We start from the raw sequence: 15899 nt of genomic DNA on the forward strand, positions 1-15899 counted from the left end.
TGCCGCGGAGCGGCTGGGCCCGTGAGCCATGGCCGCTGAGCCTGCGCGTCCGGAGCATGTGCTCCGCAACGGGAGAGGCCACAACAGTGGGAGACCCGCATACGGCAAAAAAAAAAAAAAAAAAAAAAAAAAAAAAAAGGACTTCTGCAGTCATGAATTTAAAAATATGTAAATGTAAATGGAATGCTTAATATAAATTATGTCACGGAGAAGGATATATATGGCAACAAAGATCAGCTTGTAGCCTAAATTTAATTGCATAGGTTTCCTGGAGGTATCATGCCTCATTACACTGCCTAGTTCAAGTGGTCTTACACATTTTTTATCTAACATAGAATTTGAGCTTCCTTACATAGAGCACAAAAATACCAGATCACCAAAACCACTGCATTCCATAATTTTCTAGTCTGTCGATTTTGGTTCCTATCCATTTGAGCCTAAAAGCTGATTGGTACTATGCCATCAGTAATAACAATCTAATGGGAAAAAGTTTGAATAGTAGTAAGGAAATACTAGCAAATCACTAGAATATTATTACGAAAAAATAATATTGGAAGGCTGTGAATCTCAACACCATCCTGATACTAAAGAGTTACTCCATAAACATTTTACAGAGAAACAAATGAGCGAGTGAATGAATGGCTTTATTTACAAAATATTGAGCACTAGAAATAAGTAGAATTTAAACTTCGTTTAACCAGAGATAATTTTATGGGAGAAAGAATAGTATCTTAAACAAAAAGTGAGAGTATCCAGGACTTTATTTTATTTTACATAAATACAGTTAAACAGACTTTCATTATTTCTATTTAGAGAAACTAAAGTTTGAAAACTGATTTTGAAAACACAGCTAAGGGCAGATGATTTGCCGTTTACCTGTGGGACAACCCACAGAGTCTAAACTTAAAATATGTCATCTGACCTTCACCACAAAGAGTCTGCTAACCTTGTGTAGTACAGACCGTGTACTCCAAGATTTTGTTAAGTGCTGGGTTTTCACTATATGCTGATAATGGAACTGGAACAGGAAATAAAAATGAATTGTTTCACATTTACCTTAAATATTAAATACATGCAACAAAGATGATTTCAAGTCAGCTCATTGACATAGTGTTATTTCCAGCAAGTGGAAGATTAGAGTTTTGATGTTAACTTGAAGCTTTCTTCTTTAAGTTTTCTGCAAACAAATATTGGTTAGTACAGAAAAGGGGAATTAAAGGCCTCAGAAGCCCAGTTGAATTTTGTTGACAATAGCAGTGAGAGTCACATCTAGGAATATAGTTTTTAACTCTGCCTTGTCAGCTGGCCAGCTATTCCAGGCCCAGGGGTATTCTCCAAATCTGGCTTGAGCTATTTTACTGTAAGTGCCTCTTTGGTGGCATTTAAATGATATTGTTGTGTTCTGCATTGCTGAATCAGCACCTTTAAAATAGAATAAGAGGTTGACGTATTCCTTTTGTGCAGTATCACTAGGAAAGAGTTGGAATACTAGTCCCTAAATAAAAATATTTTTTTCTTGTAACAACACTAAAAATCGCTCAATCACTTGCCTATGTGTTCACAAATTTTACTTCGGGATGTTTTCTAAATTCTCTTCCGTAGTTCTGTCTACAGCTAATTGTTAAGTTTGCTATTATTTTTGTTATTTAATGAACATTAAGACTTGATTTTCTTTTCCTTCTAGGATCCCCTGCCCTGACCGGAACTGGAACTATCAATGTCATAGTGGATGACGTCAATGACAATGTCCCTACTTTTGCCAGTAAAATGTATTTGACAGCAATTCCTGAAGATGCCCCAACTGGGACAGATGTTTTATTGGTAAATGCCTCAGACGCTGATGCTTCAACAAATGCAGTTATCAGGTCGGTACGTTTTCCTTTGTAAATTTTAATTATTTTTCTCATTAAACATTAGTCTTTGGACTAAATGCATACAATGCTTCATTTTGCTGAAATTCCATAGCATTAACTCATAGCCCAATTGTGGTTATCTATTGCTGAAGAGCCAACTATACCTAAAATGAGGATTAAAACAATAATGATTTTATGTATTGTTCTAAAATTTTATCTTATTAATTTTATTTATATTTTTATTGTATCTCATTATTTTCTAGTTGAGGAATTAGGGCACGGGTCAGTGAGAGATTCTTCTGCTTCTTGTGGTTGACTAGTGTCACTTATGGTATTTACCTGGTGACTGTGTCCTAGAGGGTCCAAGATGGCTTCACTTGCGTTCCTGGTGGCTTGGCAGGGATGGCTGGAACTTTAGGCTCAGTTGGACCCCTTCTCCGATCTTGTGGTCTCAGAGCTTCTCAGTGTGGTTCTTCAGCAGGGTAGTTAGACTTCTTTATATGGTAGGAGAACCTCTGGGTTACAAGGACCTCAGGTGAAAGCTGCTAATGCTCTTGAAGGCCAGGCCTTGAAGCGGCGTAGAATCCCTTCCATAATACTTTCTTTGTCAAAGCAGCCACGGCCAGCCAAGAGTCCCCGGGCTAAAACCCATTGGTGAAAAGTCTTCAAATGACTGTGCCATCATATAGTCAGATACGATAAAAGTCCATGCCATTTTTATCTTGCAAAAAACTATTATGTTCACTTTAAATTGACAGACAATTATTACAACTTAAATGAAAAATATTTTCACAGAATAGTAAGTTGTTATGCCAACCTAAATCTTATTTACTCTGGCTTGATATGTTTTTAATGGAATATATATTTTGGATGTTAATCACTCCTTGCTATTCATGGAATCCTGGAGAAAATCCACTTTTTCCTCTGCTGAACAGAGCTTTTATGTATTAATTTTTATATTGACTGTTTAAGTATTACATATTTAAGTCATTTACCCAACTACTGATGGACTGTCTAAAAGCACAACCTTTTATGTGTGATGTTAATTTTCCCATATGGTCTAACATGATCTTTTACACAGCAGCTACCCAAAAAATATTTATCTATATTCTTCTTTCTACCAGTTTGATCAAGTTATGCATTTTAATGGATGGTATACTTATTTTGAGTTAAACACTTTACATAACTTTTAATAGTTTCCCTTGTAGTAAACCAGCCTGCATTAATTACTAGCTTATCTAGTTTATATCTTTATCTAGTTTATATCCTTGTTTCCCAGATACCCATTCCAGAATTTAGCTCTTATAGAAATATATTCCTTTTTTTTTCCCAACTGACCAAATCTCCATTCAAAACCTCACTTTTAATTCTTTTATGTCATAACGTTGGAGAAAGTCACAAAACTGTATCAACAGGGTTGACATTCAAAGGCAAATCCCTTTCTCTGTGCTCTTAATCCCATCCCATTCGATTTCCCTCAGATCATTAATTCAACAGTTACTACACTTTGCTCTGGATCTTCAAGTAATCCTTCTTTCCTTGATCATACCTTTATCCCTATAGAAATGCTCAGAATATCTGGTATTGAGTTCTGGTTCCTTTATTTACTTACATGACTTAGGAAAGTCATTTTAGTATCTCTAAGGCTCAGTGTATCCATCAGTAAAAGTGGAGTTAAGAATTGCTACTTTCGAAATTTGTGAGAATTAAATATATGTTGACCAATTACTAGGTGCCAAGTATCATATATGGAATCAGTTAATATGTGCAAATGTCTCTAACACATTATTGGGACATGAAAGTCACTAAATTTATACTAGTTTTCTTTTCTTTTCATCATTCTAATATCTATTTTATTCCTAATATATTCTTCCTTGAAAAATGTCTACAACATAATAGTGACTGGCACCTAAATAAATGCATTAAATGAATGATTCTAGTATTCTTTACAACTGCTGCTTTTACTCACATTTTTCACACCACATTTTTGAGAGGGTGGGTTACTGCCTCAAAGTTTTCTCTGGCCATTTATTCTTGAAAATCTCTGTCTTTCTCCTCCATTGCTTTACCAAAAAAGACTATTCGAAGATTCTAGTGAAATTTATCAAGTCCAGTGATTTCTGAGTCTTTATTTCCCTTTGCCCTTTGCAGTGTTTGCACCACAGTCAGCCTTTCTTATTGGCATTTTTTTTTCTCCTCAGTGTCAGTGTAAATGTTATTTCTTATTTCTCATCCTGCGTCTCTGACCACACCTTCTAATTTGCCTTCTGTATCCCCTCTTTCTATCTCTCCAAAGAAGTTTGGACATTCGCCACAGCAATTTTTCTCAGTCCTTTTCTTTCCTTTCTTTATTTTCCTGCACGTGTGTGTATGTGTGTGTTTGTGTGTGTGTGTGAGAGAGAGAAAGAGTGAAAGAGAGAGAGAGTAGAGAATCATCCATTTCCATGGCTGCAGCCATGAGAAAACTTACCCAGAAAACTAGACAGAAAACCTCTAAACCTGTTGTATCAACTCTGACTCCATCCTGGAGATTCCCATCTGTCTTTAAAACTCTCTAGGAGGCACTTCTACGTAGAGGTAGAAGTCATAAGGACAACATATCAGAAACTCCTAACCTTTTCTGTTTCTCATCTTGGTGTACTGCTCTCTTTTAATGATGTTGCCTTGTTTTCTTCGTCCTTCCATCTTGATGGCCAGCAGTCATCCTCTCGCCCTACGCTCATTCAGTGGACAAGTTTTCATGTTTCTTCTTTCCAATGCCTCTGGCACTCATTCTTTTCTGTGCAGCCCTCCTGCCAAGACCCTAGTTCAGTCCATAATTACATCATGCCTGGACTATTATAATAAAAATTAACTTACTCTCCTGACTCTGGTTTCGAATCCTTCCAATCTATATACTACACGATCCTGTATAATCTTGGAGCCCTTACGATGTCCCAGATACTTTGTTAAGTTCTGAGGAGTTAAGCACTTCAGTTCTAATAAGAACACTTGACTATAGAAGGTAATTTTGCAATATTACAATTAGAGTGCCTTGTAACAAGTATAGTTTAAACACAGAATATGTGGAAAGAACAGCATACTCAGTGATACCTGAGGAAATAAGTATAAGCTTCAAGTAACTGATGAATTTTGGAAAGACAGAGGAGTTGCTTATGGACACACAAGGGATGAAAGGCATTCTAGGCAGACAGTAACAGGTGCAAAGCCAAAGCTGTGCAAAAACAGAGCATCAGAAAAACAAAGCTCTTCAGTATGGTTGGTGTGGGTCAGGAATGGGCCTTGTATACCATAGGAGAAAATTCACATTTCTTTCTGTGTCTAGTGGGAGAAACAACTGAAATGTTTTAAGGTGGGCAATAACATGATTAGTTTACGTTTTAGGATGATTCCTCTCTCAGTGTTGTAGAAAGTGATTTGGATAAAGCAAAGCCTGAGTCAGTGAATGAAAGGAAAATGGCAGTAACATGAAACAGCTAGCTCAGTGGCTCAGCTTTAACAATGATACTCACCCCTCCTCAAAATCTTTCAACTTCCAGTTTGCCTAGGGCACAACGCCCAGTCTGCATATTCCAGCCACTCCGTAAACAGCCCCAGCATCTTTCCAAGCTTATTCTGTACAAATGTATAGCCAAACTTTCAGCCTCACTGTATCACTTTCTGCTCCTGGGAAAAGGACCTGTGCTTTTCCAAGCATATGGCTCTGTTCAAATCCTTCTATATCCTAGACCAGGGTTCTGCAAACAGCAGCCTGCAAGCCAAATTCGACCCAGTGCCTAGTTTTGTAAATAAAGTGTTACTGAAAAATAGCCATGCCCATTCATGTATGTATTGTCTGCGGCTGCTTTTTCATTAAAACAGCAAGTCGAGTGTTGCAACAGAGATCTGATGGCCTAAAGAGCTGAAAATATTTACTAACTGGTCCTTTACAGAAAAAAAATTTGTTGACTTCTAGCCTAAAATACCTTCATTCTCCCTTTACGATACTATTGTAAGGTGGGTAACCTCTTTAAGACTTAGCCTAAATTTACATTTCTCCAAGAAAGGCTTTTCTATCAAAAGTGATCTCTTTGTCTTCTGAATTCCTGAAACAATGCTTCTGAGCAATTTCATAGCACTTAAACATACTGCCTGGTTTTGTATTTACTTTTCCATGTGTCTTTCTTCCATCAGGGTATAAGCTTGAGCACAGAATTTTTTTACCTACTTATCCATGTCTCTATTAGTTCATCCATTTACCTAAAGATGGATTATAAGAGATTATGTATAATAGATTATTATAATTATGTACATATATATATAGTGTTATGTGTGTAAACCTAAACTTTGAATTCTTGTCACATACTAATTATGCTGCCAGTGCTTTTCAAAAGAAATTACATTTGATGCTCAAAACTACCAAATGAAAGGAATACATATATGTATAATACTTTATAGATAGAGAAGACTTAGAGAGGCTAAGAAACTTTATGAATTTAAGTACTTGAATGAGATCAAAATTCATGTCCAAGGGAACTGTGTTCCAAAGTCCAGTTTCTAAACTATTACTAAATCACTGTATTCTAGCAGCCCACAGTGCAGTGCCTTATGACCGTAGCAAATCTCAGGAAGAGGTAAAAAAGTTTCAAAAAATCAAATGGGGATATTTCAGCTTTACAAATGCAACAACAGTTGATTTAGATTTTAGATAATAATGATCAGTTTATGCCAGTAATTTGAAACAGTAATTTCTTGAGTCACACAAAAAATTAACACCTTGTTGATTTGCATTGAACTAAATCATTGTAAACTGATTCTACGTCGACAAATCTGAGCCAGAGTCCCCTTTGGCCTTAGCAAGAGCTACAGTGTACCTTGTATCACCCACATCCCCCCAGGCTGTGTCTCACCTTCCATCTACTGTAGGATAATGGAAAAAATGCATGTTGAAGTCATAAAGGCAGAAGTTCACAGTCTCCCTGTACCATTTATAGATTGCATGTTTCTCTGTGCAACTAGATTAGCCTCCCTTAGACTCAGATTCCTCATCGATAAAAAATGTAGTACAAAACCAGACTGTTAGGATTGTTCTGAGGCTTAAATGAGAGCGTATATAAAATGCCTTGTAGTCTGCTGGGTACACACTAAGAACACAGTAAAGATGCTGCAAAGTTGTAAAGAACAACGTAGGTGTTTAGCTGTTAAGAAGGTAGCACAAGACTTGATCTAAGTTCATAACCTTAAGAGAAATTAATATGGACCAGAGCAGCAGGAGGGAGATGCATGAAAGGATGAGAAGTGAAACAAGACTCAAATAATACAAGTGGGGAAAACCTGGGCATGTGATCTCAGCAGTCTATCCATTTATATTGTCCCCTATGTTTCTTTTATCTCTTTCTTTTTGTAACTTACAAGAATAAATTTGATTGAAACTGGTATTATAGATATTGTGAGATATTAAAGAATATCTCATATTTAAAAAACACTATTGATACACTTTTATTCTTTAATTTTTAAAAATAATAAATATATTACTTACTTTTAAACAGGCAATCTTATGTGCAATAGCATAAAATAAAGAATAAGAATTTATAGTACAGAGTTCCTCTATGGATTATTTAGTTCAACCTGGGCCAGAACTTACATCATTTGCCCTTCAACACATTGTTCATTCTAATATACCATGGTCTTCTCACATACAAAGCATCCAAATCAAATTTACATACATTTTGCATCCTTCTTATTTTTATCTGTGAATGCTTAAGGGAACAAATATTTGAGTGAACCCTGACCTTTGCTGTCATAAAGCTGTAAGAAAGCTTGTGGCACCATGAAGCACTTGTTCCAACCCCTATTAACTTATTTGGTCATTTCTACACCTACCGATAGAAGCAAAGTTTCCCAAAGTAAAATCACAGAATTCTCATAATCCAGGTGTCTACAGACTTTCTCCAAAAGGTAAGGCAATATGATTATTTCATGAGTCCTGAATTTCTAACTTTGAGAAATCATTTACAAACCTTTGTTATTTTTATTTTGATAAAGGGAGTAGATATCTTCTACTGTGTAAGCATAGTAATTACACTTTGTAATGAGTCATTTCTGGTCCAGGAAATATAGTCAGTGGTGTTCTTACTCGTGATCGTGGCATGTGGGTGTGTCAAAGGGTGTTCAAATCTGAGTGATACCAAGTACTTTATCAATATTAAAATCATTTCTCAACCAAATTCCTTCCTTATTCTTTTTCTATTTAGCTCTCATTTTATAGAACCTCTATTTTTTAAAAAACATAGCTCCCAACGGTTCATTATGTCTCTAAAAAGGATGAAGCTGCTGAAATGTTTGTTTTGAATGATGAACTTCATAGGAGAAATGTGCACTGGCTGCAATGCAAGGTTTTTCCTGCTGTTTCTGTTAGGCACTTGCTGTTGCTATGTTTTTATGGACACAAACCAAACTATAGAAACACCAGTTAGTTCCAATGAGGGCATTTCTTTGTTGGCATAAAGGAGAAAACTTTGAAATATGTCTAGTATCTCGCTACCCTCCAACTTAAAAAATTAGGGACCACAGCCAGCTTCTGAACCTTCAAGCTTAGCTACTTCTTTCCTAGCTGACCTCTCAGGAATATATACAGACAGCTTTTTTCTTCAGAAAGAAGAGAGAAGCTATTCTCAGTGGAAACTCCTCCCCGCTAACCAATCTGGTTAGCATCAAAATATCCATGAAGATGTCATACCTCTCCTTACAACAAGAAAGCAAAGCAACATGGCCATATGAGGAATAGCATGAGAGAATTAGTATCTAGGAATGTCTCTGTATAAATAATCAGTTCTTGAGTTGTTCTGGATAGTCAGTATATGTCAAATACAGTGTTTGGTCTTTAAAGAAAAAGATCTTCCACTGACCTTTCTGGTATGTTATGGCGCACAGCAGAAAAAATAATTTTGAGATTCATTTAACAGATGTTCATTTGTGATCCTGGCCGCTGACCACAATATTAGAGCAAGGCCCTGATTTATGCTCTCAGGCTGGTTTATTTAAAACACAATAGTCTTCTGGGTATATTCTGGGGACCTGCGTGATTTAAGAAACCCACAAACCTTGTGAGGACCTGCTTGAGGTCATGGGATATCTCACAATAAAGATTGTTAATGTGATGTTCACATAAAATTTGAACTCGCCATATCCTTTCGTTGTTGTGTGATCTTACTTGTAATGTTTTTCTTGACATTTCTGCCTCGGTCATTAAATTATAGTAAATAGATGTTGCAGCATTAAAACTGGAAGAAATATGCCCATGTCTGCTCTCTGCTTTAGTTATAGGATCATTGGTGGAAATTCTCAGTTCACCGTCAACCCATCCACAGGACAAATCATTACCAGTGCTTTGCTAGACAGGGAAACAAAAGAGAATTATACTTTAGTGGTTGTTGCCAGTGATGCTGGATCCCCGCAACCTCTTTCCAGTTCCACCAGTGTGCTCGTCACAGTGACTGACGTCAACGACAACCCACCAAGGTTTCAGCATCACCCGTATGTCACACACATCCCGTCTCCTACTCTTCCAGGTAACCAAACCAACTCGGAGGTCTCATAGATAAATAAAAACTATACATTGGACACTTTCTCTAATTACATGGCTGTTATTTTTACGTGTGTATTTCTGATATAGCCAAACTTGGCAAATCCTCTAAAATTCAACTCTTGCCTAAATAGATTGAAGGAACATCGAATCTTGCAAATTAATTCTTTCTTCCCAGACCAATTGTATTTAAGGTTTTATAATTGCCACACCTTTCCTAGTGCTGTTTCTTAATTTTACTTGAACATTGTTAAAGATTAGAGTAGATTTCACTTTGTAGTCAAGGAGGGTTCTGTCCTGAGATGTAATTTGTGTGTTCCTTGATAGGAGGGACATTATCTCTTTTTTCCACGCCATATCCAAGCACCTGAAACATTATCTGGGAAGTAATAGGCCTTCAGCTGTATTTCTTAGTAGAAAATGAATATTTTATTCAGTGCTTCATAGATAAGTTTTCAAAAGGTTTAATGAAGGAATCCTTCTAGTTAATTATTACTGTAAAAATTTTACTCTAGTTTTGATGAGTGAAGTTTTTCTTCTGTTAGTATGACTATGAAGCCGTTAATGAACCACTTTCGTATTGACAATATGTATTTATCTTTCTGCATCTCTTTTAAATTTAGTTTGGTTTTGTTTGTTTCTTTGCAAGGAATGGCCTACTCTCTTAGGCACTACACAAATCATCTGCCATTGGTAATTTTTGAAATGAATTTTGGAACAGGAAAATATACAAATAAAGGCCATAATTAATTTTCCTTGCTTTAAGATATTTTTAATTAGAAAAACAAAAACACGGATGCAGGATTTCTCCTCTAGTGATCTTTGATCTTCTATTCATTTGAGAAGGTCTAATTGATACCAATTGCAAGTATAAAATCCATAAATTATTGTGCCAAATTTCTATCAAAAGGAAATGTCAATAGTGAAGTCATAAATCCCTGACGACGGCCTTCAGCTGAAATGCTGCTGGCAGGCATGATACTAGCACACCCAATGTGTGGTCATGCAATATAACATCTCCTGTACAAAGTGAGTAAGGCTTAAGCATTTTTTTCCTCATTAGACATACTATAATTAATCAGAATCACTGGCCTTTTTTAAATTAGAGACTTTTCACTTGTGTCACAAACTCTTCTGTTAAGGGTAGGAGTGCAGGTTTGGGAAAGGTTTCTGAAGAAGTTTATCGAAAACACATCCTTATGGCAGCTTTTCAGTGTATCTCCTCTACAATCTGTCCAATTGGCCCTCATCCCAAGCGTTGACTTTTGGAATCCAAATTGAGTCCATTCTTCCTCAGTTCTTATTTCTTACTACTTTATAATTGTTTATATATGTGTGTGTGTGTGTATGTACATGTGTGTGTGTACTTTATAATTGTTCATATGTGGTGTGTGTGTAATTTATAATTGTTCTAATATATATATATGTATGCACGCATACATATATATACTTCCTCTCCGTATGAGAATAGTTCATAGATAAAAGAATTTTGCTATAAAACAGTGGGTATAAGGAATCGACAGTAACTTTTTAAACATATTATTTTTGTCGACATGATTACATAAAAGGTAATTCAATAATATTTGAAGACATAATAGAGCAATTATTTTTTTTTCCCCCATTGGGCATAAACATAGTTCTTAGCAGAACTCCTGTATTATTGTGTTTGTTGGACGTTCTGTTATGTACAGATTTTTCTCCTAGGAACTATAATTTGGAAGGATTAGCCATTGCTCTTCCCTGTGCTTCTCGCAAAGGCATATTGAAAATTATTAAATTCAGTAGACTGTATCGGTTTTAGGTAGATAATGGCAGGTCAGTTCCTGAAGGCTATTGTTAGATTTGACTGGGGAACTTCAGAGACAATATAAGAGGTACTGTTCTCCCCTAGTAATCATGGGGAAATAAAGTTATATCAGGTAGCAATATAGTGTTTTATATATAGTTTTAATATAGTGTTTTAACTTACTATCAAATGTTTTATTGGGGTTCCATGAGATTATAACTGCACACTCCCTCTTTTATAGGTTCCTTCGTCTTTGCGGTTACTGTCACAGATGCTGATTTTGGACCCAATTCTGAACTACATTATTCTCTTTCGGGTAGAAACTCTGAAAAATTTCATATTGATCCACTGAGAGGAGCTATTATGGCAGCCGGACCACTAAATGGCACTTCAGAAGTGACGTTTTCTGTACATGTAAAAGACAGTGGCTCATTTCCAAAGACAGATTCTACAACAGTGACTGTTCGATTTGTGAACAAAGCAGATTTCCCTAAAGTCAGAGCCAAAGAACAAACTTTCGTGTTTCCTGAGAATCAACCAGTAGGCACTCTTGTCACTACCATAACAGGGTCCTCCTTGAGAGGAGAACCTCTGTCCTATTATATTGCAAGTGGGAATCTTGGCAACACATTTCAGGCTGATCAGTTATCAGGGCAGGTGTCCATTAGTCAACCTCTGGATTTTGAAAAGATACAAAAATATGTTGTATGGATAGAAGCCAGAGATGGAGGTTTCCCTCCTTTCTCCTCTTATGAGAAACTCGACATAACAGTATTAGATGTCAATGATAATTCCCCAGTTTTTAAGGAAGATCCATTTGTATCTGAAATATTGGAAAACCTTTCTCCTCGAAAAATACTTACTGTCTCTGCAGTGGACAAGGATAGTGGACCCAATGGACAATTAGACTATGAAATTGTTAATGGCAACAGAGAACATAGTTTCAGTATCAATCATGCTACTGGTGAAATTAGAAGCATTCGACCTTTAGACCGGGAAAAAATATCTCAGTATGTGCTTACCATAAAGTCCTCAGACAAAGGCTCCCCTTCTCAGAGTACCTCAGTAAACATCGTCATTAACGTTTTAGATGAAAATGATAACGCCCCTAGGTTTTCACAAATATTCAGTGCCCGTGTTCCTGAAAATTCTCCATTAGGGTACACAGTTACACGTGTCACAACTTCTGATGAAGATATTGGTGTAAATGCAATTAGTAGATATTCTATAATGGACACAAGTCTTCCATTTATGATTAATCCCAGCACTGGGGATATTGTAATTAGTCGACCTTTAAATAGAGAAGACACAGACCGTTACAGAATCCGAGTTTCTGCCCACGATTCTGGGTGGACTGTAAGTACAGATGTCACAATATTTGTGACAGATGTCAATGACAATGCTCCAAGATTTAGCAGACCGTCCTATTACTTAGATTTTCCTGAACTTACTGAAATTGGCTCCAGAGTGACTCAGGTATCTGCAACAGACCCTGATGAGGGATCAAACGGACAAGTGTTTTATTTTATAAAATCTCAGTCAGAGTACTTCAGGATTAATGCCACCACAGGAGAGATTTTCAATAAACAGGTCTTAATATACCAGAACGTCAGTGGCTTCAGTAACGTGAACATCAACAGACATAGTTTTATAGTGACATCTTCAGATCGAGGTAATCCTGCATTACTTAGTGAGACAACAGTTACCATCAACACGGTGGACAGTAATGACAACGCACCACAATTTCTTAAAACCGCATATTTCACTCCAGTCACCAAACATGTTAAAATTGGTACAAAGTTAATCAAAGTTACTGCAGTAGATGAGAAGGATTTTGGATTGAATTCTGAAGTGGAGTATTTCATTTCGAATGAAAATCATTTGGGAAAATTTAACTTAGACAATAATACAGGGTGGATTTCAGTAGCAGCTCCCCTGATATCTGACTTGAACCAAAACTTTCTGATCACTGTCACCGCGAAGGATAAGGGAAACCCTCCACTTTCATCCCAAGCAACTGTTCAAATAATTGTCACTGAGGAAAACTACCACACACCGGAATTCTCTCAAAGCCGCATGAGTGCAACCATCCCTGAAAGCCATAGTATCGGGGCCATTGTCAGAACCGTTTCTGCAAGAGACAGAGACACGGCTATGAATGGCTTGATTAAGTACAGTATTTCCTCAGGAAATGAAGAAGGCATCTTTGCAATCAATTCCTCCACGGGTGTATTAACACTAGCCAAAGCTCTTGATTATGAGCTATGCCAGAAACACGAAATGACCATTAGTGCTACAGATGGAGGCTGGGTTGCAAGGACTGGTTACTGCAGTGTGACTGTAGATGTGATTGATGTGAATGACAATTCTCCAGTATTCCTCCCTGATGAATATTTCCCCTCTGTTTTGGAAAATGCCCCCAGTGGGACGACAGTTATCCACCTAAATGCAACAGATGCCGACTCTGGAACCAATGCTGTGATTGCATATACTATACAGTCATCCGACAGTGACCTCTTTGTCATTGACCCCAACACAGGAGTCGTCACCACTCAAGGCTTCTTGGATTTTGAAACCAAGCAGAGCTACCACCTTACTGTGAAAGCTTTCAATGTCCCCGATGAAGAAAGGTGCAGTTTTGCCACTGTTAATATACAGTTAAAAGGGACAAATGAATATGTGCCTCGTTTTGTTTCCAAACTTTACTATTTTGAAATCTCAGAAGCAGCTCCTAAAGGTACTGTTGTTGGAGAAGTGTTTGCCAGTGACCGTGATTTGGGCACTGATGGGGAAGTGCATTATTTGATTTTTGGTAACAGTAGAAAGAAGGGTTTCCAGATCAACAAGAAGACTGGACAAATTTATGTTTCTGGACTTCTTGATAGAGAAAAAGAAGAAAGGGTATCTTTGAAGGTACTGGCCAAGAATTTTGGCAGCATTAGGGGTGCAGACATCGATGAGGTCACTGTAAATGTCACTGTGCTCGATGCCAATGACCCACCCGTTTTTAGTCTAAACATCTACAGTGTTCAGATCAGTGAAGGGGTCCCAATGGGAACTCATGTGACCTTTGTCAGTGCCTTCGACTCAGACTCTGTTCCCAGCTGGAGTAGGTTTTCCTATTTTATTGGATCAGGGAATGAAAATGGCGCCTTTTCCATTAATCCACAGACAGGACAGATCACTGTCACTGCAGAATTAGATCGAGAAACCCTACCCATCTATAATCTCACGGTTTTAGCTGTGGATTCAGGGACCCCCTCAGCTACAGGAAGTGCCTCCTTATTAGTCACCCTGGAAGATATAAATGACAATGGGCCTATGCTGACCATCAGTGAGGGAGAAGTTATGGAAAACAAACGCCCAGGAACTCTGGTGATGACCCTTCAGTCCACGGATCCTGACCTCCCTCCAAATCAAGGCCCCTTTACCTATTACTTGCTGAGCACGGGTCCTGCCACCAGCTATTTTAGTCTCAACACTGCTGGAGTTCTGAGCACGACTAGAGAGATTGACAGAGAGCAAATTGCAGACTTCTATCTGTCCGTGGTCACTAGGGACTCCGGTGTTCCTCAGATGTCTTCCACAGGAACCGTGCATATCACAGTGATAGACCAAAATGACAACCCTTCACAGTCTCGGACGGTGGAGATATTTGTTAATTATTACGGCAACTTGTTTCCTGGTGGGATTTTAGGCTCCGTGAAGCCACAGGATCCCGATGTGTTAGACACCTTCCACTGCTCCCTGACTTCGGGAGTTCCGAGCCTCTTCAGTATTCCAAGGGGCACTTGCAATCTGAGTTCCCAGCCAAGGTCCACGGATGGCACGTTTGATCTGACCGTCCTCAGCAATGATGGCGTCCACAGCACGGTCACGAGCAATATCCGAGTTTTCTTCACTGGATTTTCCAACACGACAGTGGATAACAGCATCCTACTGCGTCTCAGTGTACCAAGTGTAAAGGACTTCTTGACGAACCACTACCTTCATTTCTTACGCATTTCCAGTTCACAGCTGACTGGCCTCGGGACCGCTGTGCAACTGTATGGGGCCTATGAAGGGAACAACAGAACATTTCTTTTGGCAGCTGTGAAGCGAAACCATAATCAGTATGTGAATCCCAGTGGTGTAGCCACCTTCTTCGAAAGCATCAAAGAGATCCTCTTCCGGCAGAGTGGAGTGAAGGTAGAATCTGTGGATCACGACTCCTGTGCTCCTGGCCCATGTCAGAACGGAGGGAGCTGTGTAAGGAGACTGGCCGTGAGCTTCGAATTAAAGAGCCACGAGAGTCTTCCAGTCATCATCGTGGCAAATGAACCTTTGCAGCCTTTCTTATGCAAGTGTCTGCCAGGCTACACTGGCAGCTGGTGTGAAATAGACATAGACGAATGCCTTCCGTCCCCTTGCCACAATGGTGGGACCTGTCACAATTTAGTGGGAGGATTTTCATGCAGCTGCCCAGATGGCTTCACTGGCAGGGCCTGTGAGAGAGATATCAACGAGTGCCTGCCTAGTCCCTGCAAGAACAGTGCCGTCTGCCAGAACTTTCCAGGAGGCTTCAACTGTGTTTGCAAAACCGGATACACAGGTATGACAGTGTTTGGCCTTTTTTTCCACCAAGACTTTAGCCATATCACGTACAATAGAAAGTCATGAACTTTGTCATTTTCAAATGATTTTCCCTAAAGAATGG

At 38.2% G+C, this 15899-nt stretch overlaps 1 protein-coding gene across 1 annotated transcript in view; it reads left to right on the plus strand.

The window, feature by feature from the left end:
• Window positions 1-15899, plus strand: part of FAT4 (FAT atypical cadherin 4) — a 184477-nt gene that overhangs the window by 132135 nt on the left and 36443 nt on the right. The window contains exons 7-9 of the mRNA XM_024119347.3: window positions 1685-1865; window positions 9153-9403; window positions 11445-15794. Of these exons, the coding sequence (XP_023975115.1) occupies window positions 1685-1865; window positions 9153-9403; window positions 11445-15794 (4782 nt within the window). The remainder of the gene's footprint in view (window positions 1-1684; window positions 1866-9152; window positions 9404-11444; window positions 15795-15899) is intronic.

Source organism: Physeter macrocephalus, chromosome 7 (genome assembly GCF_002837175.3).
Source record: "Physeter macrocephalus isolate SW-GA chromosome 7, ASM283717v5, whole genome shotgun sequence".
Lineage (NCBI taxonomy): Eukaryota > Metazoa > Chordata > Mammalia > Artiodactyla > Physeteridae > Physeter > Physeter macrocephalus.